At 44.3% G+C, this 25688-nt stretch overlaps 3 protein-coding genes across 4 annotated transcripts in view; 1 reads left to right on the forward strand and 2 right to left on the reverse strand.

The window, feature by feature from the left end:
* Window positions 1-9331, reverse strand: part of sec16b (SEC16 homolog B, endoplasmic reticulum export factor) — a 25472-nt gene extending 16141 nt beyond the window's left edge. For both annotated transcript variants that reach the window (XM_056414073.1, XM_056414072.1), the window contains exons 1-15: window positions 8497-9331; window positions 8017-8114; window positions 7832-7934; window positions 6181-6392; window positions 5939-6099; window positions 5543-5604; window positions 5266-5407; window positions 4909-5139; window positions 3861-3958; window positions 2082-2163; window positions 1850-1967; window positions 1649-1760; window positions 1366-1471; window positions 1107-1244; window positions 853-966 (exon numbers count right to left, since the gene is read on the reverse strand). In XM_056414073.1, coding sequence (XP_056270048.1) covers window positions 853-966; window positions 1107-1244; window positions 1366-1471; window positions 1649-1760; window positions 1850-1967; window positions 2082-2163; window positions 3861-3958; window positions 4909-5139; window positions 5266-5407; window positions 5543-5604; window positions 5939-6099; window positions 6181-6392; window positions 7832-7934; window positions 8017-8114; window positions 8497-8825 — 2106 coding nt within the window. In that variant the 5' untranslated portion in view covers window positions 8826-9331. The remainder of the gene's footprint in view (window positions 1-852; window positions 967-1106; window positions 1245-1365; window positions 1472-1648; window positions 1761-1849; window positions 1968-2081; window positions 2164-3860; window positions 3959-4908; window positions 5140-5265; window positions 5408-5542; window positions 5605-5938; window positions 6100-6180; window positions 6393-7831; window positions 7935-8016; window positions 8115-8496) is intronic.
* A 928-nt stretch (window positions 9332-10259) lies between these two features.
* gadd45ab (growth arrest and DNA-damage-inducible, alpha, b) lies at window positions 10260-12217 on the forward strand. The gene is made up of 4 exons (XM_056414077.1): window positions 10260-10399; window positions 10852-10953; window positions 11047-11254; window positions 11393-12217. The coding sequence occupies exons 1-4, from the start codon at window positions 10350-10352 to the stop codon at window positions 11504-11506; spliced, it is 474 nt and encodes a 157-aa protein (XP_056270052.1). The 5' UTR covers window positions 10260-10349; the 3' UTR covers window positions 11507-12217.
* A 3052-nt stretch (window positions 12218-15269) lies between these two features.
* The window catches only part of LOC130193556 (guanine nucleotide-binding protein G(I)/G(S)/G(O) subunit gamma-12-like), a 28067-nt gene continuing 17648 nt past the window's right edge, over window positions 15270-25688 (reverse strand). The window contains exons 3-4 of the mRNA XM_056414078.1: window positions 17913-18033; window positions 15270-17820 (exon numbers count right to left, since the gene is read on the reverse strand). Coding sequence (XP_056270053.1) covers window positions 17695-17820; window positions 17913-18005 — 219 coding nt within the window. The 5' untranslated portion in view covers window positions 18006-18033 and the 3' untranslated portion in view covers window positions 15270-17694. The remainder of the gene's footprint in view (window positions 17821-17912; window positions 18034-25688) is intronic.

Consider the following 25688-nt stretch of genomic DNA (forward strand, 5'->3'; position numbering starts at 1 on the left):
GAGCTTATACTTATATGTAGCATAAGGTGCAGAAATCAAACACCATATTGTATTATTTGAGACCAAAAGTAGTCTTTTGGACTAGCTGTCACAGGTGGCATTACAGGTAGCGAGGTGCAAGAGCTCATGCGCAGAGGAACTGGACTGAACTCACAGTGCGGACAACAAAAAACACTCTTTACTGAGGCAAAAGGTTTATAAAAAGTAACAAAGTAAAAAAAGGGGCATGCAGGCAGAGAATAGGTCAGGGCAGGCAGGCAGGTCAGGAATACATACTACCAACACGACAGACAGGACTACAGACAAAAGACAACAAAAAGACTGGCACAATATATAGGGGGGGAAACAGGTGTACGACATTAGACACTAACGAGACGAGAGTGGCTGAGGGCAGGTGTAGGGAATGAAACAATCAAGGAGACAGAGGAGACACAGAGCAGGGCCTGACACTTGCAGATAAGATTGTTTTCATTGCTTTCTGACAATCAGGGAATCATACTGCAGTGTTTATGTTTCATATTTGTGCCTTAAAGGTGGGGTGGGTGTCCAACAAATTTCACATTTGAAGGCTCCAGTCTCCTGAATTATTGGTCCACACATTCTAACACTCTCATATAGTTCAACATAACAATAAAATGCTCTAATCGAAAGTGGTGAGGTCAGAAACTAATTAGTTTCTAATGATAAAGACCCAACTAAATATAAATTCTAACACTTTGCTTTATCCAACCGGTTAATAATCCTGTTGAAACTCAATTTCTAATCAGCCAAAACAATAGACGTCTCCTTTTTCATATTTTTCCCTCAAGTTCAGGTTTTTTTTTCTGAAATGAAAGCCATGAAGAAGCTCACCTGTAAACCGTGGTGCCTGGCACGCAGCTGTCTCAGCCAGTCGGGTTCCTGCCCGGCTCCGCTAACACCTGCGTCACTGAACTCCCCCTCGGCGTGTCTCAGCCTGTCTGACAGCTGCAGGAGAAAGGATGCATACGTGCAAGTACATCTATATAGATCTGAATAGATACACATTCAACCACTTTGATTACTGTACTCAACAGCACAAGACAGAATGTGTGTGTGTGTGTGTGTGTAGGAGGATGTGTTAATACCTTGATAACCTCTCCAGTCAGCACAAAGGAAGACTCCTTCTCTCTGAGGATCGCCCGTCCCACCACCTCGCAGTAATGAAAGGCCTGCGATGCAAGGCCGCAGTCCAGTAGTCGACTGGCATACAGGAACTTATACACCTGACCACACACACAACGCAGCAATGTTCGGCATCAGATTTGAATACATAGGACCGACCGCAAGTGAGAATAATATGATTTCTTTAAAAAAGCAGTGCGATCTGGTGTAAATGGGAGCTACCTGAAAGGATGGTAGTGAAAGGCCTCTGCCCCCAAGTGTCTGGCAGTATTCATAAAATTCAGTGCACTGAATGGCGAGGTTCGTGGCAAAGTATTTAAAGGATTGCCTGAGAAGAGAGGACGCATCAAACCAAACATAACATGTCAGCAAACACAGTCGCTAAAACAAACAGAAGATAATTAAAAACCAGGAGCACTGAAAGACATTTACCAGCCTTGCCTACTGGTCATTTATTCCTATGACAAAGGCAGACAAATGGCATTAAGAGGCGAGGGCAGCTCACCTGTGGCTGCTGCCCAGAAGCACAAGTCTCTCCGCCTTTTGATTGAATCCCCCGAAGGGAACGCCGGCCGTCAGGTAGCACAAATGGGCGGCATGTACAAGGCCTCTGGAGGCTGCGCGGGGGAAGACCGACGCACAACAATCAGGACGTACATCGGTGCAGAGATTACATCAAACCACCTGTGAGTCGGTGAGCCCGTACCGAGGGTGTCCCCCATGGTGACGATGGCCTTCTGTTGGACGGCAGGGTCTCCCGTCTCGTTGGAGAGCATAACAGCCAGATGGGGCCTCCAGTCCCCCCATTTTTCATTGCCACAGCACTGGAGGCACAGAGCATAGACTCGAGAGCATGCAGCACGTGGCTCTTATGAGCTAATAAATGACTGGCAGATGTCTTAACAATGAGCCCAGAGGTTACGGGCTGGATGTTTTACCATGGATACAGCAGGGATTCTCCCAGTCAGCAGGTGGAAGAGGGTCTGGAGGGGATCGCTGGCCGAGAGCTGGCCTGTAAACCTGCCAAAAGACGAGTTTGTCTCAATGCACACCGTGACAACTTATGTAAGAGAGAGAGAGTGTGGCTGCTGCTCGTGCTCTTCACAGAAGTGACCCATCATGCTGATGTCAATCACATGTAAAAAAAAATCTGCCTGGCCATGTACCCTCCCCCGGGGCATTCCTCTCGTGGCATGTGCTGCTGTGAAGGATTGTGCGGATGCCAGTCCGTAAAACTGGATTGGGTTACATGAGAAACAGTTCACAGAAACTTAAGTTTAGTGCTATATAGTGCACGGGTTTAAATGTCATTCAGCAGACAGAGCAAAGAGAAATAACGAATGCTTACTAATTGATTAATAGAGTGTCTACCTTTTGTTATGCATGTTAGATATTGCACTGATAAACTATCACTATCAAACCTGTCGCTTCGTAAAGGAATAATACACTTTTCTGTCTTTTCTTTTGAGAGTGTTTACCAACAGGAAGCCAAGTTAAAGTGTTCAGAGGTCTCATCTCCTTTTGTTTTCACAACTGTAATTACATTCCACAGGTTATAAATGAAGGGAATTATTTTTAGACGCAAGGGTGTGAGAAGCCACGTGACTTGTTGGACAGAGCTGATGAGATGTCCTGTCTTCAGTGCCATGTGCTAAATCACAAGAGTACAATGTGTATTCATCTCTAAATTTCCGTTGATTTTTCTCCATTACGGAATTTTATTAACTTATAAAAACGTAAAATATATTGTTGTACAAACAAATTGAATGATCATTTTTGGTTCCACAAATTAACCGCCATGCTAGCAGCGCTGTCAAAGCATTCATACCATGGGGACCATGAAGGACACATAAGCTGAAAAAAATTCAGAATATTTACCTTCGCATTGAAAATGCGGAAGGTTATGTTTTGATCGCCGTGTATTAATTTATTTATTTATTTATTTATTTGTATGCGTGTTATTCGCAAAACTCAAAAAGTATTGAACCGAATCGCATGAAATTTGGTGGGATGATTGGTTATTATCCGGGGACCAGTTGATTAGATTTTGGGATCGATTGGGTCAAAGGTCAAGGTCAAAGGTCATGAACAGTTCAAAATCTTCTTGAATCGCATGAAATTTGGTGGGATGATTGGTTATTATCCGGTGACCATTTGATTAGATTTTGGGATCAATCGGGTCAAAGGTCAAGGTCATGGAAAGGTCAACATCTTTTTTTTTACCATAGCACGATACATTTTTGTCCAATTGGCATGCAACTAATGCCAAAATGTTCATAATTCAATGCCCAATCTTGTGATATGCGAAGGTATGCGCTCTACCGAGTGCCCATTCTAGTTTCTTTATGTTATTGGACCAAATTGATGAAATTCTGATCGGAAAAAAAAGTGGTTTTGGTCAATGTATCGACTGTTTGTGCAGTCACTCCTTTTCCATTCTGTGCACTTGCCCAATGCTTTTTTGGCATGTGTACATCATGTGACAACAAAGAAGTAACAAATAAGTTACAATACGCTGTGCAACAACAATGTCAAAATGCCTCACTGCGTTCCTGTAGGCCAGGTGAAAACACACACAGTCAGCTGAGGATTTACTCCTGATACAAAGGTGTCCACATGTTTTTTGTCAGAGGGCCGTTTCTTTACTAATCCACGCGTGTGTGTAAAGTCGTATTCAGACTTCTCGCAGCCGTCTCAGACGACTTTACTTTCCTCACCTGTTTAGCACAGTGGTGTAGGACCTGTTGTCCATTTTGCTGGCCAGAAACAGTGCATGCCCCCACAGGCCGCTGCTCATCGCGGACTCCAAGGCCTCCTGGAAACCACAAAGTAAAGTGTGAGGGGACAAACGCTCAGATCCCAGATATAGAATCAGAATCAGAAACATATATTTGATACATGTGTTAGACACACGAAGAATTTGACTACATTAGACAAACAAACAAAACAACAACAATCAAAAACAGTCAACAGTCAACATAGTGCAAGAATTTAAACAATACATTTGCAATGGTATAAGATAAAATAAATCAAATAAATCTGTTCATGAGGGTCAGTGGAGTAATGTCTACCTGAGCATATAATAACAAAGATGTGGCAAGCATAAATCACGCTTCTTAATGTTGTCGCAGAAGAAAAAAACGATAGATGGGAAAAGTACGTGATTCAGAGAAGTTATTTCAGTTGGCGCTCCAAAAAAGAGAAATGTGAAAAGTTTTCACAGCTGCATTCTAAAATAAACTTGTTCTGTAGATTTAGTCCTTTTGATGCTTACGGTACATTTAGCAACGCCTCCTTTCTTTACTTCTCCCCCAAGTAGGATTTTAAATGCAGGACTTTTGTTTGAATGGAATATTATTACATTGTGGTATTGGTACTTTTACGTAAATCAAAAATAGACATATGATGAATAGATAGAGTGGTCCATGCCTACTAAGAACTATTCATACATGTTGTCATATTCATTGAATGTGTTTATGTAACTCTGTAATGATTCCTTCTGTACACATGACATGTATTCCTTCTGTCCATCCTGCAGAAGGATCCTCCTCTGTTGCTCTCCTGAAGGTTTCTTCCCTTTTTTCCTTTTGAAAGGGTTTTTTCTATTTTCTGGGAGTTTTTCCTGATCCAATGTGAGGTCAAAGGTCAGGCGTGCCGTGTGTGTACAGATTGTAAAGCCTTCTGAGGCAAATTTGGAATGTGTAATATTGGGCTCTATAAAATAAACTGAATTGAATAGAGAGTTAAAAATAAACGGCAGACGACCTTTTTTCTCCCAGCCAGCAGCAGTTGGGTGTAGCTCTGCAGGGCCTTCCCAGAGGTCTCAGAGCTGAATCTGCTCCAGTCTCCCGTGAGCAGGTCATCTCCCGTGCCAGTTGGTGCTTCAGCAGTTGCACCGTCACTGAAGTCAATGAGTGTGGGAGCCTCTGACTCCCAGCTTCCTTCGGAATGTGAGCCCTGAATCAGCAGCTCTGCGATATCCGAGCCAACGATTTGCTGAGACAACAGAAATTGAGCGAGCTTTGTATCAGGACAGGATGTATTAAGACATTTTTTTTAAACACAATGATCACTGAAATTGGTTGTTGGATGCTGATCCTAGAGGAGACGTGCTCCACGTACTCCATTCTGTCTGCACAGCAGGATCAGGAGACTCCACAGGAGGGCAGCAGAGCTCTTATCCTGCAGCTCGTCGTCGCCCCTCATGCAGGCGCCGGCCCTCTGTTGGGCGAACTCTAAGGCATCCACTTTGTGCAGATCTTCCCTTCAGACACATGAAAAGCAGAGTACACACAACAGTCAAATATTGAGCTTTAAACACAATCGCCTTAAGTCTCACAAGACCAATAATAATTTTAGTTTTTTGACATTCTGCAAAAAAATATTCTAGTGGCAATACCTGGTTAAGGGCCCTGGGAAGTTTCTCATCTCCAGCTGGTCCTTGGTCTCACCTAGAATGACCTGTGCAGGCATGAAGGCAATGATACGTTACATTCTTATCTTTTTTGGAAACATTGTTTGTGATGTGCAACCATTGCTGTGGTGTTCATGCACGATTATTAACATTTTATTTTTTTTACCATACAATGTCATTTGTACATTCCTTTTTCCATAATGTAATGTATACAAATAATAACACCTTTATTTGTCTCATACTCTTCTTCACAAAGTTAACAGTGACTGTTTTTATTTGTTCAGATGGAAAAGTTTCATTAATCGTTCAATAATTGTGCAGCACAAGTGGTGAGGACAAAGACAGTCGAATAATGTTTATTCACACAAGTGTGGCGCCTACTTCCAGACTGTGGACTTCCAGCTGGCTGACGTTCTCCTGCGTGGACAAGCCTGGAGTGACCCGTACCAGCTGGCCCGCTGGCCCGAAGCTCACCACCACATGAGGGATGGAGTACTTCAGAGGGGCTGACATCAGATGCACCCGCGAGTGCTCTGAAGGAGCTGTGGAGCACAGAAGGTCATAACACGCGTCACGGCGTAACACTGAGTGAGGGTGAGAGAGAGAACCAACGGCACGCTCACCTGCGTCAGACGTGCGGTCGGATTGGTGGACGGGCTCGCCGTGGTCCCCTCCGTTGATGTACTGACTCAGCTCATAGCTGCTGGAAGACAGCCCAGAGTTTTTGGAGCTTTCCAATGTCCCCAGGTAAGAGGACACCTCTTCGTTCTCTCTGGATGGATTCTCCTCGTAGTGGTTGAGGTGCTGCTGGGAGTCGACTCGCCCTTGGTCGTACCTGTGAGAATGAAGGGAACAATATATTGTGTCAGGTTTATAAACCCCACATAGCAGCTCTGTCTTTCCAGGATAAAACCCCTCTAGTGCACACATGTTATAGGTGAAGCAGCAACGAGCGGCTCGGCATGGAATGCTATTGGACATGTATAACGTATAAATAACTAATTGTTGTCGAACTGTTAACAATTATTGAACTATTAATGTAACATTTCCATGTGAACAAATAAAAGCAGTCACTGTTAACTTTGTGAAGAAGAGTATGAGACAAATAAAGGTATTATTACCTTCGCATTGGAAATGCGGAAGGTTATGTTTTGATCGCCGCGTATTTATTTGTATGCGTGTTATTCGCCTAACTCAAAAAGTATTAAACCGAATCGCATGAAATTTGGTGGGATGATTGGTTATTATCCGGGGACCATTTGATTAGATTTTGGGATCGATCGAGTCAAAGGTCAAGGTCATGAAAAGGTCAACATCTTCTTGAATCGCATGACATTTGGTGGGATGTTTGGTTAGAATCCGGGGACCATTTGATTAGATTTTGGGATCGATCGAGTCAAAGGTCAAGGTCAAGGTCATGAAAAGGTCAACATCTTCTTGAATCGCATGACATTTGGTGGGATGTTTGGTTATTATCCGGGGACCATTTGATTAGATTTTGGGATCAATCGGGTCAAAGGTCAAGGTCAAAGTCATGAAAAGGTCAAAATCTTCTTGAATCGCATGACATTTGGTGGGATGATTGGTTATTATCCGGAGACCATTTGATTAGATTTTGGGATCAATCGGGTCAAAGGTCAAGGTCATGGATAGGTCAAAATCTTCTTTTTACCATAGCGCGGTCAATTTTTATCCAATTGGCATGCAACTAATGCCAAAATGTTCATAATTCAATGCCCAATCTTGTGATATGCGAAGGTATGCACTCTACCGAGTGCCCATTCTAGTTTATTTATTTATTTATTTATTTGTATGCGTGTTATTCGCATAACAAAAAAAGTTTTAAACCGAATCGCATGAAATTTGGTGGGATGATTGGTTATTATCCGGGGACCATTTGATTAGATTTTGGGATCAATCGGGTCAAAGGTCAAGGTCAAGGATAGGTCAACATTTTCTTTTTACCATAGCATGGGCAATTTGTATCCAATTGGCATGCAACTAATTCCAAAATGTTCATAATTCAATGCCCAATCTTGTGATATGCGAAGGTATGCGCTCTACCGAGTGCCCATTCTAGTTATGTGTATACATTACATAATGGAAAAATGAATATACAAATGACACTGTATGGTAAAAAAAAAAAAAATTTAATGGTGGTGCATAAACACCACAGCAATGGCTGCACATCACAAACAATGTTTCCAAAAAAGATAAGAATGTAACTCAACAACTTCCTACTGTCGATAGAAGAAATGGAACCTTTCGGCTCACCTGTGCTCGTCGGTGTAGGAGCTCCCCGAGTGCTCCGGCTTGTAGGATCCATCACGATAAGGGGCCGTCCTCGAGGAGCTCTGGACCCCCCATGGGCCGGCATCTTAATGGGAACAAGCACCAGCTCATTTTTTTATACCAAGACACATAGCGCTGCTAATGAGAGCTCTCTTGTATCGCTGTACCTTGTCGTCCATGCTGTCCCCTGTAGTAGTCTTGGTCATAGTAACCATAGTGGTCTCTGTAGTCCCGTTGGCTGTGGGGTTGATAGTCATACCCATGCCTGGAAATAAAAGGCCTCTGGTTTTCAACAGTGCATTCTTTCATTTCCCCACGAAAGAGAGCATAACACTCTGCAAACACTGATCTACAGAGCGTCCCTCTGACTTTATTTTACCCTTCTCATGGTGTCAGGTAAATGTCCCAGCATGCACTAAACAGCAGGAAGTAAAAACATGCACTCGACCTACAGGGTCACACGTTTGAACCTGGGCTTTTGGACCACATTGCTCGAGCAAACTACATTTTCCTTTGATATATAGTTGCAGTCACAGCGGCCCGATCGGTGTAAATCAGTGTGAGATGACATGATGCCCATTTATACTATGCTCATTAATTTAACCAATTGTGGAGAGCTGTATGCACAGTCCCATTACTATACACACCTGGACTGTGGTCTTTGGATTTCCGGATGGCCGTAGACATGAGAATAGTGCTGAGCGTTGTGAGGATACTGCTGAGCGTTGTGAGGATACTGCTCCTGTCTGGCAGGTGGATTGGTGTAGTGAGCCCTGTAGTGGGCATCCGTCTGAGCCCAGTGTCTGTCCCTCTCTCTGGGGTCCGGCGGTTGATAGCTGTGGTCCCTGTCCTGCTGAGAATACCTGTCTCTGTCTTTAGTTCTGTAAGAGTGCTGGACGGAGTCGGGCCGGGGGTGACCCCTGTGTTCCATGATGACCCCTCGACACAAGATCAGCCTCCCTCTTGCTGCTCGCATAAGCCAGATGCAGTCAAAGTACAACTACCACTGCCACATCGTTTCACTGAAGCTCATACAACAGGAGCTGATAAACGACTCTGCATGATAACAAGGGGATAAAGTTCACCCATTTACCACTGTGTTGTTACTGCACAGGAAGCAGTGCGAAACATAATGATCCAAGGGGAGGAGGAAAGAAAAACTCACCAAATGATAATTTAAAATCAAAATCATACCATCCAGGGTATGAATAATCCCTCACCTCCGTTCTATTTGGATTGTGTATCCCAGCCCCAGTCTGGTCCGTGAGCTGAGAGTAAACAGTGGAGCACGCCCTGAGAGGTTTGACAGCAGCAGCCCCGCAGTGCAAGAAAAGAGGAAATCACATCCATCTCCAGGCTACTTCCAGAAGAAAGAATAAGTTCTGTCAGTCCTTTCTTTGTAAACTCCACATGGCTGGTTGGTCCTCGGGTCGTAGGTTACATGTGTGTATGTGTGGTAGAGGTGGGTGGGTGGGTGTTGTGGGGGGGCTGTGGAACTTTTAAGTCATGAGTGTTGCCACGTTGCCGGTAGAGAAGCTGCAGCGCGCCGCCAAAGTCGGTCATTTGGAGTTTAGGGGTTGAGCTGGTCTCCGATCGGTTTTAAAGATGTTTCCGGGAACCTGGGCGCCATAAAACTGACTCCAAGTCAGCGCCGACTACTTTGAAGCTGAACGTTTGCGCTCCTCTGCCACCAGAGGCGCTCTGACCACATAGCGAGGTATACAAACTCACTAAAGCTGCCACTCAAGTCCCTCGTTGCCTACAGTGAAAGCTATTATAATAATATTAAAGTCAGTTGTTCTTGTATCAACTTTTGAATAAATGAATATAATGTTAATGAACTTTATTGTACTATTGTCCAGACAAATTATGTCCTGTTTGAGGTCCAGTCTCCGTGCCTCACGATTCTCAGGGCGACTTTACACTTCAGTATAGACACCGTTATGTATAGGCTACTGTTGTCCTTAACAATGTGGATGTTTCCATTTGATACTGGAACCCCATGTGCCATCCAGCCTGTAGCCTATACGTCTGTTTCACAGCAGGCCTTTTTACTTTGGTCTATGATGTGTTCAAGTAACCTAATGCAATATGTCACAAGATCTCTGGAAATATGAGTAATGTTAATACAACAAACAAAACTAAAACTAAAATCGACTAAAATACAAAATGAATGGCTCACTTCTGTTTAACGTATCTATGTGTGCGTAATCAATTTAAAATCAGAGCTATTTATTTACTCGAATCTGATTTCCCCCGCCAGTTGCAATTCCCCAGTCAGCCACAGGGCGTCGCTGTATTCCCAAAGACAAGATGAAAGTGAACCGCGTCCTTCCACGTGACCAACGGGACCTCTTTATGCAAATGAGCCGTGGGGGACGGCGGTGGGGTGTAGGACTAGAAACGTTGGACTCGCGCAGCCAGCAGCCACACCGGGAGACACTCAGAAGGAGGCGCACGTATTGCTGCTCTGGATATTAAACAGCACCCACCCGCTCGGATGTGCAATATGACTTTTGAAGAAACCAGTGGAGATAATTCGTCAGAAAGGTGAGCTTCTTACACTTTTTACTTCTACTTTTTTTTTTTCATGTGACCGTCGCGAGCGACACTTTTTTTTTTTTTTAACCGTTGCACGCACTTCTACCAGGACCGTGTAGTTTAACTGTATAAAGTGAGGTTTCTTCCACAATGACAGTTACGTTTGTCATTTGCCGAATTACTATTTATATTTTGTCTCTCTGTTATAACGTTACAGTAACATTATGACGTTACAGTGACGTTATAACGTTAGCGTGCGTTAGTTAACACGGGTCTGCTAAACGGCGTTTAAGCTAGCGCTCGTTGAATTTCAGGGTCGCAGCTGCATTGTGTGTTGCAGAACACTCGTGGATATAATGATAGGATAACTGGACACGTTTAGTACAAATGACACGTCGCCTACTACGTTGTTGAAGTGAGTGAGTGTTTTAATACATGTATTCACCCTCCGCTCCCTTTAGGATGGACTCGGTGGCTAAAGCGCTGGAGGAGGTCCTGAGCTCTGCGTTGCCTCAGGGCTGCACCACGGTTGGAGTCTACGAGGCGGCGAAGTCCCTGAATGCGTGAGTTAACAATAAGACCACTCCTCTTTAAGTGAGTGAACTCTTCTGCGGTTTAAACGTTGAGACTTATTTCTTCTCTCGTCTTTGCCTCAGGGACCCGGACAACGTGGTGCTGTGTCTGCTGGCCACGGACGACGAGGAGGACGTGGCTCTCCAGATCCACTTCACCTTGATCCAGGCATTCTGCTGCGAGAATGACATCAACATCCTGCGGGTGTGCAACATGCAGCGTCTGGCAGAAATCCTGGGAGGAGGGAAAGCTGGAGGGGAGCCCACGGACCTGCACTGCGTTCTCGTTACCGTAAGTGCCCTTTATCCAACCCGTTGTCGGTGCTCGCGAGGAACCGTTGCCTGCATTTGTCTTGCAAATCAGAAGAATTTCCATCTGTTTGCACCAATCAGCAGCCGCTAACGTGCGATGCGTCTTTCTTTTGTGCAGAATCCCCAGTCGTCGCTGTGGAAGGACCCGGCCCTGAGCAAAGTGACCCGATTCTGCAGAGAAAGCCGCTGTTTGGACCAGTGGGTGCCGCTTATCAACCTCCCCGACCGATGAGGCGACTTGGATTAATAATGTATTGTGTGCATATGGAAAAGTGACTGCACAAGGCCTGTGTTAATGTCTGTGTTGGACTCCTTTTGGAAATGCCCCAGAGAGAGAGAGAGAGGGGGGGGTGGGGGGTGGGTGAGAGAGAGAGAGTCGGGTGGGGCAGAAGAAGAAAAAAAAAAGAACACAAGGAAGCGAAACGTTCCAACACATTTACCGTATCAGGGTGAACTTGTGGGCCAAGGAAGAGTGACTCAGCTGTTTGGGTTGCAGGATTTCCAACGTATGACCGCCTTTCCCGAGAAGGGACGCCTTTCCAGGAAACTGATCCTTGTGAGCGGACAGGCGCATGTGGTGGTCAGCACATGCACAGGAGGGGGGGGGGGGAGCACATACAGAGTCTCCGTTGACAAGACTCCCAAGAACTGGATTGTACTGGACTGGTCGGAGTTCTCAGCTCGAAGAATTCCTCATGAAAAATTTGACCAAATCCAAGCATTTCATTAAACAGCACATTTTATTTAATTGTATTTAAGACGTGTCACTTTGATAACTCAGAAGGGAAAGTTTTTCACAGATTACGCCGGTTATTTTAAGGGCAATGCAATGTTCCGACTTGTCCACTCACTGACGTGCATTATTAATTGAATGACTTTATATTTATTGTTCATGGAATTCTGCCTTGTTACGTTGAATTAAATAAACAAACAACCAACAGTTCACAGGGTGGTTACGCCTCCATGATTTCCACGTCCTGCGGGATGAGCGTCCTCAAGGAACGGCAGCCTGCACAGAAAAGGCTGTGCTCGTGGTTTTTGCTCTGCAGCGTCACCCCACTGAGCAGCTTCAAGTACTTACTCCACACTGAACACTTTTCTCTTGCACCAAATGCTAAATAATGTTTTGGTTGTTTTTGGTCCTTACTGGAGTCCAAAACTTGTTATTTACAACTTTACATCTGTTTTTTTACTCAATCTAACAGGCCGTCATGGAAGACGTACTCGGATCTTTTAAATGTAGCTTACCGCGTAAAAGCAATACCACAGTGAAAATACATAAGTACACATACAGAGTGGCCACTTTTTGAATGCGTGACTGAATTATGAAATACCTTCGCATTGAAAATGCGGAAGGTTATGTTTTGATCGCCGTGAATTAATTAATTTATTTATTTTTATGCGTGTTACTCGCATAACACAAAAAGTATTAAACCGAATCGCATGAAATTTGGTGGGATGATTGGTTATTATCCGGGGACCATTTGATTCGATTTTGGGATCAATCGGGTCAAAGGTCAAGGTCATGAAAAGGTCAAAATCTTCTTTTTACCATAGCGCGGTCAATTTTTATCCAATTGGCATGCAACTAATGCCAAAATGTTCATAATTCAATGCCCAATCTTGTGATATGCGAAGGTATGAGCTCTACCGAGTGCCCGTTCTAGTTATCTATGCATCGATGTATACTTCACATACGTGTTGCAGCTGGCAAATTTCATCCGAACCTGGAATACATTTACATTTTTTAATAATATTTGTTCAAGTTACTCCAAAAACTGCAAGGTCACTTACGTTGTCAAAAACATGTAGTTGAGTTTAAAGTGCAGTATTTGCATCTGAGAGGCATTGGAGTAGAGGTATAAAGTATCACGTAAAGTACAAGTACTTCCTTATTGTAATTGACTTGGTGTGCTCAGTTTCTGCGACTCGCTGCAGGCATGAAATTCTTTGAAATCACTTTACTGCTGCGCGGAAACTGCTCAAATATGACCCGTTGCATATTTTGAGGAAGTAGTTACACTGAGGGGAGGATATTTCCCATCGCAGGCGCAGTCTGAGTGGGATGGGTCTCAACGTGACGGCTCATTCTTCACGACCTTCTGCAGCTACGCAATGTGAGCCACATTTACTGCTGCGAGGATTTAAAAAATAGCAGAGGAAAGAAGAAGAAAAAAGAGGATATTAAAGACGCGTTTCACACTATGCAAAAAGAGAAAACTAGAAATTATTGGTGCTCGCGCACAGAGTGGGGAGGGACAAAGCCTTCTGCACAGAGGACCACCAGACAATGTACGAATGAGTCAGGGCTATTCAGGTCTCCATTGCTAGAGCCGTACAGTGCTTTAGCTTCACGGGCAAAAAAAAAATAGCCCACGTGACCAGAGGCCATCCCCCTGACCACGGACACACTGACAATAGAGCCGCTTGTAATTAACGGGCAGCGTACACGCAGAGGGGTTGACCTGCTGCGGACATGTCAACCGGGAGGGCGCATCAATCCTCTCAGGTGGTGGGCAGCAGATGGGGAGTGGTAAAAAAAAAAAGTGGGTCAAAAACACGGGACAGACTGGAAGGGAAGAGAGAGAGAGAGAGTGGAAGAGAGAGAGTGGCCCAATGGGGTTTATGTCAAATGACCGGAGGCCGCAGTTTGCAAATGTGCACATGAAACCGGCCGATCTGCACGCGGCTGAATTGATAATTGAGTCCCAGCGCCGGCGTCTGTGGGCAGAACACTGATTTTTCTTTTCTTTGAGTGAGTTGGCAATTAGCAGATTTGAAACAAAGTTAAGTGTGGCATTTTTGTTTTGTTCTTCGCAAAAGTGGAACAATAATAATACCGGAGCAGAGCGAGGTTCAAATGAGTCAATTTGAGCATCCAAAGACACAATCGTGGGCCTTCCCGTCACGCAGGGAAGGGCCACTCAAAGTAGGTGAGATGCTGGAGATACTGAGCAGCTTATCCCGGAACTCCTCCGCTGCCCCCACAGGTAACGCGATCGCCGCTCCAAAGACAGCGCTAGCCATCATCCGACTCCAGTGAGCCGTAACATCAATGTGGGCCGACGAATATACGGCCTGACCTGATTGCGGGTGTCACATCACACCTGAGAGGAGAGCACGAGGAGGGAGAGAGAGAAAGGGCTGCCGGGAGCTGTTGTTGCATCACAGACGGGAAAGGGCTCAGGGGCACACAAAAAAGAAGCGTCGCGGAGTATTCAGAGCAAACAAGAATGTCTCTGCGCTCCGATGACCCGATACTGGGGACACATCCTCGTGTTTGAACACGGCGACCTCTGACTCAAACAATGGAATGATAATTGGTTACCACACGCTAATGACTAATAGCGCTAATGGAGGCAAATGAGCTGAATAGGTATCTCCATCTCCCTTTGAGCAGGGGAGTGTCTCTGCCCGCAGAATACACACCGTGAGTCGTAAACACACGCAGGAGGCACGCCGTGTGTAATTGCCGCAGACTCAGGTCGAGTTTTTCCCGTGTGAACTCTCACAGGAAGTGAAGCCACAGGGACTGTGAACACATCAGTGCAGTTTTACATGTGGGAACAGGACTAAACTGAGATGACCTCTAGACAGAAACGAGGGCCTTTGAGTTTCATTTGAAAGCGGATAAGCAGGTAAGGTGAGTTTGCGAACCAAAACAATGATGTTGTGAAGCGTAAAGGAGGCGGGGAACTACACAGCTGTGATAAACACGTCGTGGGTTTGTGACACTTTCACATCACACATTTGAGCTTTTGTTGAATATTTTAAAAAATACTGATTAGTGGCGCGTAATTCATGCAAATGGATATTTCACCTACAAACTAATAAATGCATGTTTACAACACACTGTTATGAAATACATGTTTACGCGACATAATCTCCTCCAATAATCGGGTTTAGAAACCAAGACGGTTAAAGTACCTGCTTTTCATGCAAGGTGTCTTTTCATTCATCTTACATTAATAATCATTTTAAAAAACTGACATAAAGACTTTTTTTCTTTGTGTTTATTTGCATTTACCACAAACAGGTAGAGTCGCAACATGACATACAGTAAACTGTTACCTACACGGATTAGGTGTGAAAAAAACACATACATTTAAATTGTATTTATAATAAAAACACAAATTTATGCTCACAAGTAAAAACCAACCAAAAGCCAAAATACAACACATTCCGTTTATATTAAAAAAAGTTGAAAATAAAGTCGCATAACAGCAAGTCCAGACTGAGGTTTGACTGAATCACTACAATTCTATAAAGTATACAATAAACAGCTAAAGCACGCACATACTGTGGTTATTGTGCCACAATGCAAACAGAGATATGAGCTACATCTTTAGGGGCAGTGTGTTGGCATCTAACAGTGAGGTTGCAGATTGCAACTGATCCACTGGAAGTTCTCCCATGTGAAAAGCGATAGAAGAACTACGTCAAGAACCCGACCTGGAGCCGGTGTTCTGTTCTCGGGAGGCGAGCACTCACTGCCAAAGTAGATGGAAACGACTCATCCTAAGATAACAAAATCACAGCCAATCTTATTACCATGGTGGTTGTACACTTAAGAAAACATACTTATTAATAGTGTATTTATTTTGGCCAAAGAGAGCTCCTAAATGCTACACACTGTTCCTTCAATGCAATTATTGAACAGTGTGTCCTTTTGAAATATGTCGACTTACAATAACAGCCTCCGGTAAGATATCCTCCCATCGCCAACGGGCATTCCTTCTTCACAGTTGAAGACAACAGCACTTGTGTGACTAAAAGGTCGTTGGAAAGGTTGAAGCATGACCGCTTCATCATTAAGGCCCTGGCTGGTTTCGTTAGTTTATGTTTTGCATGAGCACCAACACATAAAAGACATAATGTCACAGCTAAAAAACTGAAAAAAGAGCTCATTTTTAGAGCAGTGGTGAACTCAAAGAGTATAACAGTCGGGTGTTAGTAGCTTTCCGAGTGGTTGAAAGGTGCAGCTGTCGGCCTCGGCTCCGCAGCACATTAAATATCTGGATCTGATAAGATGGCACTGAGTGGTGTTGAACCCTTATCGTCAGCAATGATGGAATCAGAATGAAATATCTGAATTAAGGAATACCGAAAGGGTGAGGCACAACGTGCAGCGATCCGGAAAGATGATACCGGCACTTGTATCTGTATATTATATTTTGAGTTGTAAAAAAAGAGAGTTTTGCCTCTGGTTCCCAAATTTCACAATTTAGATGTCACAAAAAAATCATATTTAATAGCCTTACATCAGATTCAATTGATGTCAGCATTCAAAAAGAATGTTGTGTAAAAAACAATTCAAAGTAACACGCAGGAACAACTGAATTATGAATTCATTCATCCCCAATTTCTAGAGCTACAATTGTCAATGAACTCTGTATCCCAACGCTGGCAAAAACAAAAAAAAGCTATTCTCCATATCTCAAAAATAAACATCCAGTCAACATTTTAAGTGATAGGTTTGTCACTGGAAAAAGTTGAATCACACATTTGATTGCTTCTGTCTGTGCTCACATTTGAAAAAGAGGACAATTTAATGGGCACTTTTTAAAGACTATTATGATTAGATGACACAAATAAAGCAGGAGCTGTGCATCAGTGGACCTCTTTCCTCTTTCCTCTTCATGTGATGGACGGCTCACTTTGCTTGCCGCCGACAGGATATCATTATCTCGGGTGCTCATTATCAGGAGCACACAACCTACAACAACTGTTTCCGGAAGCAGGTCTGATAAGTGAGAGGTGAAAGCTTGAAGCCAGAATCTGATTGGACCGGTGGCTGAGGGGGCTTGTTTATGTGCGCTGTGATAATTAGAGAGTCAGGAACTCGGCCGTCCATGGCACCGCTCCTCTCAGGCGTCAGACCTCTGCTTGTTTCTTTGGTGTAACCGCATTATTTGCCAGGAATCTTTTTTTTTGAGCATTCTACATTTTTACATTTCTTTAAACCACGGGATACGTTGAATGCATACAAAAATAATTTGCATTTAGTTGTGGGGCATTGTTCCATTTGTAGAAAGGGTGGTTGTCATTTATTCACAGCAGTTTTTGTTATTATTTTAACACTTTTTTTTTCTTCTAACCATAACCAAGTAGCTTTGTCGCCAATCATCAAACGTACTTACGAAACATATTTTTGGGGTTCAGAAACGTTGACATTTGTGTCCGTATCACAGGGCTTTGCAGAAACTTAGAATTAAAAATTTAAAAAATTCAGCTGACTGTGTTTGTAACTGGGATCTGACGACAAAGCAGAGAGGAAACACATTCCTCGAACTGCATGTGAAAAGGTACTGGGGGGGGTTACACTGGCCTTAAGATAAGTCGTGAACAGTGTTACTCACGTCTTTTTCTTTCCTCACATGAGAATCAAAAAGGAAAAGCAACGACCGCTCGGGTGTTCCCCTACAACACGGTGCAAGGCTTCTTGTCCTTGAAAGGGTTTTCTGAGGCGGCGATGCCCATGAGCAGCGGGTCATTCTTGGCGTGTTCTCCACAGTAGCGCATCAGGTCTGATGAAGCCTTGGACACCTAGGGGGGAGGGGGGCACAATAAATTCTCGTCTAGCTTGACATAAAGCAGTAGAAGCGGGACACTGAGTGACCGTGTGAACATGAAGGCACCTTTATCCTCTCGATGCTGGCCTCTATCCTCAGCTGCTGCACCATCCGTCTGGCCTGAGCTACGCGACTGGCGCTGTGCATTTTGGATGACATCGCAGCCTCTGGACAGCTGTGCTTGAACCTAGTTTAGGACACACGCACACACACACACACACACACATTTATACACTTGCTCTACTTATATAAAATAGAATGGGCACTCGGTAGAGCGCATACCTTCGCATATCACAAGATTGGGCATTGAATTATGAACATGTTGGCATTAGTTGCATGCCAATTGGATACAAATGTAAAAATTAAAAAGAAGATTTTGACCTTTCCATGACCTTGACCTTTGACCCGATCGATCCCAAAATCGAATCAAATTGTCCCCGGATAATAACCAATCATCCCACCAAATTTCATGCGATTCAAGAAGATGTTGACCTGTTCATGACCTTGACCTTTGACCCGATCGATCCCAAAATCTAATCAAATGGTCCCCGGATAATAACCAATCATCGCACCAAATTTCATGCGATTCGGCTTAAAACTTGTTTTGTTATGCGAGGAACACGCATACAAATAAATAAATAAATATACAGCGATCAAAACATAACCTTCCGCATTTTCAATGCGAAGGTAATGAGTGTGCGGGGATGTCGTTGGTTTCTGCACAAAGGAAACCAACGAAGCCGCAATGTATTACATCTATTCAACTATTCCTGTCATCCAGATGTTCTGTTGGGATGAAAGAAGCTCAAAGGCCATGCTGCTCAGGCTCTCACTGTCTATACACAAAGTGAACTAAATCAATTCATCTTATCAGAAACTAAGTTAACTTACATACAATAGATGTGCTTATCGGTGAGTTATTGGTTACTAATAACTCTATTTAGTAATCAAGACGTGTTTTTACCTAAAGCGTGAAAGCGGTTTGTAATTCATCCCATTTGAAACGTGCCAGTTCTGCCTCGTGGATCGTGCTACACATCGGACATCTCAGGCTCAGTTACTATCGGAACATGTATGGCATTTCCATCAAACTTTGTGAGTATGAAAAGTGTTCTCTGGGATCAAGTTTAGCGCCTGCGGTGATCAGCTTGAATAAGAGTCGACTAAGGTTGGCGTAGAACCAAAATAAAAGTTATTGATGTGTAATGTAAATAGTTATGGGTCTCAGTGACACCGCGGAACTGATAGCAAAGGATTGTTTGGAGATCAGAAGGTAGGTGTTGAGATCACGGACATGAACGTCGTCATGTAATCGTAGAACAATGGCAAACTTTTCAATATGTTTTCATGTAGATTTCAAACTTAAAACGATAACAAGACGAAGAGTCTATACCTACAGGTTAGCAGCTCTGTGAGGCATGTTTTGAGCTGAATGCTAACAGTGACAGTGACAGTAATACCAGGTGATGTTGAGCAGATACTGTTTACCATTGTTCCCAACTAGTTGCTCATTATCCCTAAAGACAAAGTGCAGCTGCAGTGTGACTGAGGGGTACAATAATTGGACGAATTAAAATGTTGACATGATGGTGCTAGATGACAAGTCAGAGCATCACCAAACGATATCCTGTAATTTATCCAGTAATTTCACAGCGGAAGTGAAAACTTTGACCGACTGGTGATGCTCGAAGAAAAGCAAGGGAATCACTTGCGTCGATATAATTCATCCTTTGGGAAACATATTCGTTTTCAGTCTGGATTAAAAATCTTGGACCGACATGGCCGTTAAAAAAATGATCACAGCTGCTTCTTAGGTCGCAGCGCTCAGTTTATGAGTGAGCGGCATTGCGCAACATTGCAGAAATTACAGGATGGGAAGTTACTAAGAATTTCCTGCACAAATGTCCATGGCTGTGCAACTTCCCAGAAGTGTCAGACAGTTGACTTTATCTGCAATTGAGTCAATGTGTGTCAACCTAACGTCCTCCTGTTGCACAATCCCCACTTCCAGGACACAATGGTTTTGCTTTTACTGGCTCGTTACGTCACAGGAAGCACTTGAAGTGGAAGCCGCTCCGTTGCACTGGCTGCAGAGCATAAAGGGGAAAGCAGCCCGAGCCTGTTCCTTGCTGCTTTCGGCAAACATATCATTTGTTAGAAGATCAATGCAGAGGAACTGCTTCTCTTGCAAGAAGAACACTGTGTGTTCAATTCGAGGTAGAACACAGTGCATGATACTGTTGAGCAATGAATGAGAAGTGCTCGGTGTACCCAGCAATGACAACTTGTTCCTGGGACAGAAAAACAATAAGCACCAAAGAAAGTGACTCTGTGTGACTGACAGACACAATATTTGAAATGTGGTTAATGTTTGCTCTGTGCTTTGATGCAGACGGGAGGGGGGGGGGGGGGGGACGGAAGGCGGATGAAACATGGACTACAGAGGGGAGACAAGACCATGCATCCCTCAAACCCCCCCCCCCCCCACTCCTCCCTCCCCACTCCCTTCCGCTTCCTGCACAGGAAGCAGTACCGCCGGATACCCAGTCGTAAGTATAAATGATTAAATATGGGGAGGATGGTGTAAAAATAGAAGCTGCACAAAGGGGCCGGTAGCTAAGGAAACAGAAAGCATGGCTGCTGAGGGGGGACCATTCAAGGTTTCCCAAAGAAAACATGAACATTGGAATCCCAATTGTACTTTTCGTCGACACAAGCTGCTCCCATTGTTTTTGCTTTCTTGACCCGTGCGCTCATTGTTCCGGGGAAGTGAACCCTCCGTGTCGTGGCTCTCCCGTCAACACAGCTGGAGAATTCGAGCCCTCGGCTGCAGCGGCGAGGTGTGAGTGGACACAGGGAGCTGCATCACGGGGGTGGGGTGGGGGTCCTGTTCTTTTGCTAAGGAACTCTTTGCTGACATTCATACCACTGTTGTGTCTGAAGGCTCAATTACATTAAAAAAATAAATAATCTAAACCGTCAGTTAGCTTAGCTTAGCATAAAGAATGGAAGCAGGGGGGGGGAACAGCCAGCCTGGCTCTGCCCAAAAGTGAAATAAAGACTTCTGCCTTCCAGGAGCTCCAAAGCTCACCGATTAACACGTCATTTCTCATTACCTTCGCATTGAAAATGCGGAAGGTTATGTTTTGATCGCCGTGTATTTTTATTTTAATTTTATTTTATTTATTTATTTGTATGCGTGTTATTCGCAAAACTCAAAAAGTATTGAACCGAATCGCATGAAATTTGGTGGGATGATTGGTTATTATCCGGGGACCAGTTGATTAGATTTTAGGATCGATCGGGTCAAAGGTCAAGGTCATGGAAAGGTCAAAATCTTCTTGAATCGCATGAAATTTGGTGGGATGATTGGTTATTATCCGGGAACCATTTGATTAGATTTTGGGATCAATCGGGTCAAAGGTCAAGGTCATGGAAAGGTCAACATCTTTTTTTTACCATAGCACGATACATTTTTGTCCAATTGGCATGCAACTAATGCCAAAATGTTCATAATTCAATGCCCAATCTTGTGATATGTGAAGGTATGCGCTCTACCGAGTGCCCATTCTAGTTTGTGAAATAGTTTTATATTATTCATTATTAAATTAAGCTAGCTGTTTACCCACATGTGCAGTCTGCGACGCTAAGCCAACAAACATGTTGGCATCAATCTTCTCATCTAACTCTTTGCGTGAAAGCAAAATAGCATTTCACCCAATAGTTCAAATTACGCTGAAAACCACGACTACAATATATGTGACAAACTCTTTCAAAAAAGGGAAAACTTGGAAGCCTAGAGCAGAACATCTCCAAGCACAACCTGATGCTGTAAAACGTGATTGAAAGGAGTCCTGAATCCGAGAAATGGGCCAACTCTAGGTGTGCAACTCTTTGTATGCTGAGCCTTTAAAATCCCTCGAGCCAAAAGAATGTCTGCAATTTCTCAGCTGTGGCGTGGCCGTCTGCAGCCGGCCTGTGTACTTAAGTGTGATACATGTGAGCTCGTGGCAGAGCAGCGACAGAGACACATTTGAAGTCTCACAGCGGTGATCTCTTTGATGCGTCTGTGCAGGCTTCACACAGGTGGGCTCCCGTTGTGCAAAGTTGTGCAGAGTTCATGATGGCATTGCCCATGTGAGAACGTGTTGCAACCGCTGCCCAAACTAATGTAATAAGAACTTAATCACACCGGATTAAAATGTGCCTCTGTGTTCTGGCCAGAGGGAGAATACTCAAGACACGTGCACACAGTGGAGGAATATTGTATAAATCTCGAGGTGATATTGCCAAGAATTTTCTGAGAGCAATCTGTATCCCGACATGACATATGTTTGTGAAGTCACGTGTCAAATATTACGAAAGATGAATGGATTGACAGAAAACGTCAACACTTTTTGTGCCAAAAAGTCTAAATGATTTCTGCTTCTGGTTTCAAATCCTCCCTGCTTATACGGTTCATACAATGTAAAACTTTTTTTTTCAATTTTTCAATTTTTTTAAGCAGAAGTGGCACAAAAGGGTGGAGCGTTGAACATTTTTTTTCATCAAAAACGGTTGAAAGGGTCAAGGTTGTAAGATGAAAACACAGACAAGTCCCTGAACTGAGAACGCCATGGTAACGACCCATCAATCACAAGGTAGCCCCGGCCTAAAGCATGCGCTGCTTTGTCGTCTATCTATTGTAAATGGGAGCATAATCTACTGAATAAACATCACGCTGTATTGAGGAAGAACTGAAACTAGAGATTGAGACCATAAACTCATGTTTACAATATTTCCTGAGGGAATAAATCAATTGAGAAGTAGAGTCATTTTCTCAGAGACTTCTATACAACCAGACTTCTTTTCGCAACCAGATGAGTCGCCCCCTGATGGATATTAGAAAGAATGCAATGCGATTGTTCAGCTTGCAGACATGGGGGACAAAATGCATATGCGTATAAACATCAGCCAAAGATAATTTTAATTGGTCAACCAAGATTGCAGAAGCCTCATATTATCTGTGGCTCAACACATTGAGTGTAGTTTAAACAGAGCCAGGACTGACCAGGAACAAATACAGCATACAAAAAAATATTTAAATGTACAGTACATGTGTGACGAAGGAAAAATGCTCAGATTAGAGCGGTGTTATTTATTGTCTGATAAACAGAAGGCCTAAATGATTAGTGATCATAAAACGTGTGTCCATGGGACACTGAGCAGCCGCATTATCTGTCTGTTGCACTGTTAAACTGCCCGGCAACAACACCGGCGGGGCTCCACAGCCTGCTCCCGAATGGGCCGGGATGTGCGGCAGCCTCTGCAATAAGCTCCGAGGCTTAAGTACATTTAAGAGGCGCGGTAACAATGCAGACAGGCTATCAGTGTTGTGCCACACACACTAAACGGCCATTTGGCCTTGTGTGGAACGCAGGCACCGGGACGGGGGTCCAGAGCTTTGACAAGTTTAACTGCGCCCTCATGAGCGCTAATCTCAGACAGCCTGATGCTATCTGGGAGCCAGACTGTCCGGTCCGGCGTGCAGAGGAAAAGAGACAGAGGCCTCCCAAAAAGAGAAACAAACACACGGCGTCGCTTCGGAGTTCGGCGGAGAGACAGACTGCATGACTAACGGCGGAAACATTCCAATCTGCAGGCAACACCGTCGATTATCGAGGCGTCAAGGGTGCTGCCCAAAAAGGCTTTGAAAGGCCTACTGTGTGAAGACGGCCGACTTGAAAAGCCACACGGGAGGCGTTGGTGCGGAGACTAAAAGCAGGAGACGCGGATTCCAAACCGTTGAGTCACACAGGCTTCGAGTTTCTCTCTGGGCGACGGCGGAAAAAAACACCTTTCCCCATGAGCGCTGCTGGGGCACGCAACACCTTTAGGGTGAGGTCAGCTGTGGGACAACAGATTCTCATCCGGTTTCTGTCCCCCTGTCTCTTCTTCCCACCCTGGGCCCCACGTGCAGAGGAACAGGTTCCTCTGAGCGTGTGTTTATATCTGTGTGTGTGTCTGTGTGTGTGTGTGTGTCTGGTGGCACAACCTGCAGACACTTGCAGTCGTTTATAAACTTCAAAGGTTTCAGTAATGTGCCTCAGATTCCCTGAGAAGTAACTGCATCTGTATTCACACACACCTTGCAGAGGTGAATAGCATCCATGGATTAGGGCTCCGTTTGAAGTTTTCTTTAATGAAGTCAATGCAGCTCAAACGCCCCGATCCAGGTGCTATTCTATTCTTCCACACATCATCATCACCACGCATGGAGGAATTTATAACCTGCTCTGCTCTGATTGTTTATGAAAAAATATATATATAGAATACAAATAAAAAATGGTGCATTGTGCAGCTGCTTCTATTAATGATGCAAAGGCTGGACTCATTTGAGACTACTCCTTTAGCACATTGCTTCAGGGCTGTAGTGAGTGGATGAAAGGATAGGCAGGCACACATGAATGAATAAAAACATTAAATAAAGTGGATTAAGATTATACTCAAGGTTTTGGAATTCAAGCAGACTATCCTGTCCAACGACGTCTAACAATATCTAAGTGAGAAACACCCTTTTCTACTGCACTCACTAAAAAGCATTGTTACAGCTACCGACACAATGCTGACATTCCACTGCACGGCTAGGCTCCTTTTCTGGTACCAAGTAGTTTTCTCACGTTGTTTTTTTCCTCTGCAGACAGTAACCCCCCCCCCCCAGATTTTGTGCGGGACGTCCCAAATCGCACACGTGCTTTCTTAGTCGCTTGAAACCTCGACCGAGGTGGAACCAAAAAAGAGTACCTCGTACCATACTTTCCACAACTTTTTCCAATGGCATACCGAACGGTTGCGAGCGAGTCGAGCACATGTCTAAAAACAGTTCCAGACTAAACGTTGTCTTATTTCAAAGGGATGCTGGCTTGCACAAGGTCAACAAATTTGCTCTTTTTTCGACCCCTTGTGTCCAAATATGCCAGCTAGTGTCTTTTTATTACTCGACTGTATGAGACTGTGTCTTCACTAAGATGTTGGAAAACACCAAATATCTCTGCTGTCACCGCATTAAATCCTCTGGAGACAAAAACCTCAAATTGCCTGGGCTGCAGTGGAACGGCGCACCCGTCTCCAAGAAGGAGCCCCCAGGGCCCGGCTGAGTGCAACAGTTACTGAACCCTCGGTCCGCCCTGTCGGCTCACTGATCCGGTGATGTGAGAGCTGCCTGTCTTTGCCTTATCTCGCAGTACCACAGTCTCTCAAAGACAATAGAGTCACACAGAGCGGCCGCATGAACAGAGAGCTGGAGACATGCTTTTGTGGTTTTGGTTGCAAATTTGATGGATCATACATTGTGTAGAGGGATTGTGTGTTGCAGTGTGTGTGTGTGTGTCTGTGTGCAGCCGCGATATCTTTTGTGTGCACGGTGGGCCGGGCTGCTATTTCCTGTTGAGTGGGAGAGAATGTTTTATGCCGTTGTTGTGTATATCTGCACAAATGCACAGAGCAGTCTCCGCCCTATCATGGGAGAAAAAGTCCCACCACCAACAACAACAATAAAAAAAAAGCCGCTCTCAGCGCCACTTTCACTGAAATCCCCCAAGGAGAAGAAAAAAAAAGGAAAAAAAGGCCACACTCTCCCACCATTACTTCCTGGAGCCCTCGGCAGTTCTGGATCTGCACGGGTCTCCCCGACAACTGAGCTTTGTCTAGACAGAAACCAATGCGCCACTCACCGGATAGGAATTTTTGCAAAACCCACAGCTCCTCATTCTCACACCACCTTTAGCCTGCCGCTCTCACATGGCACCAAACAACCACGTCACAGCTCTCATTGTGACAATAATCCAGCACTTACACTCCGGA

This window comes from Pseudoliparis swirei, chromosome 5, assembly GCF_029220125.1.
Source record: "Pseudoliparis swirei isolate HS2019 ecotype Mariana Trench chromosome 5, NWPU_hadal_v1, whole genome shotgun sequence".
Taxonomy (NCBI): domain Eukaryota; kingdom Metazoa; phylum Chordata; class Actinopteri; order Perciformes; family Liparidae; genus Pseudoliparis; species Pseudoliparis swirei.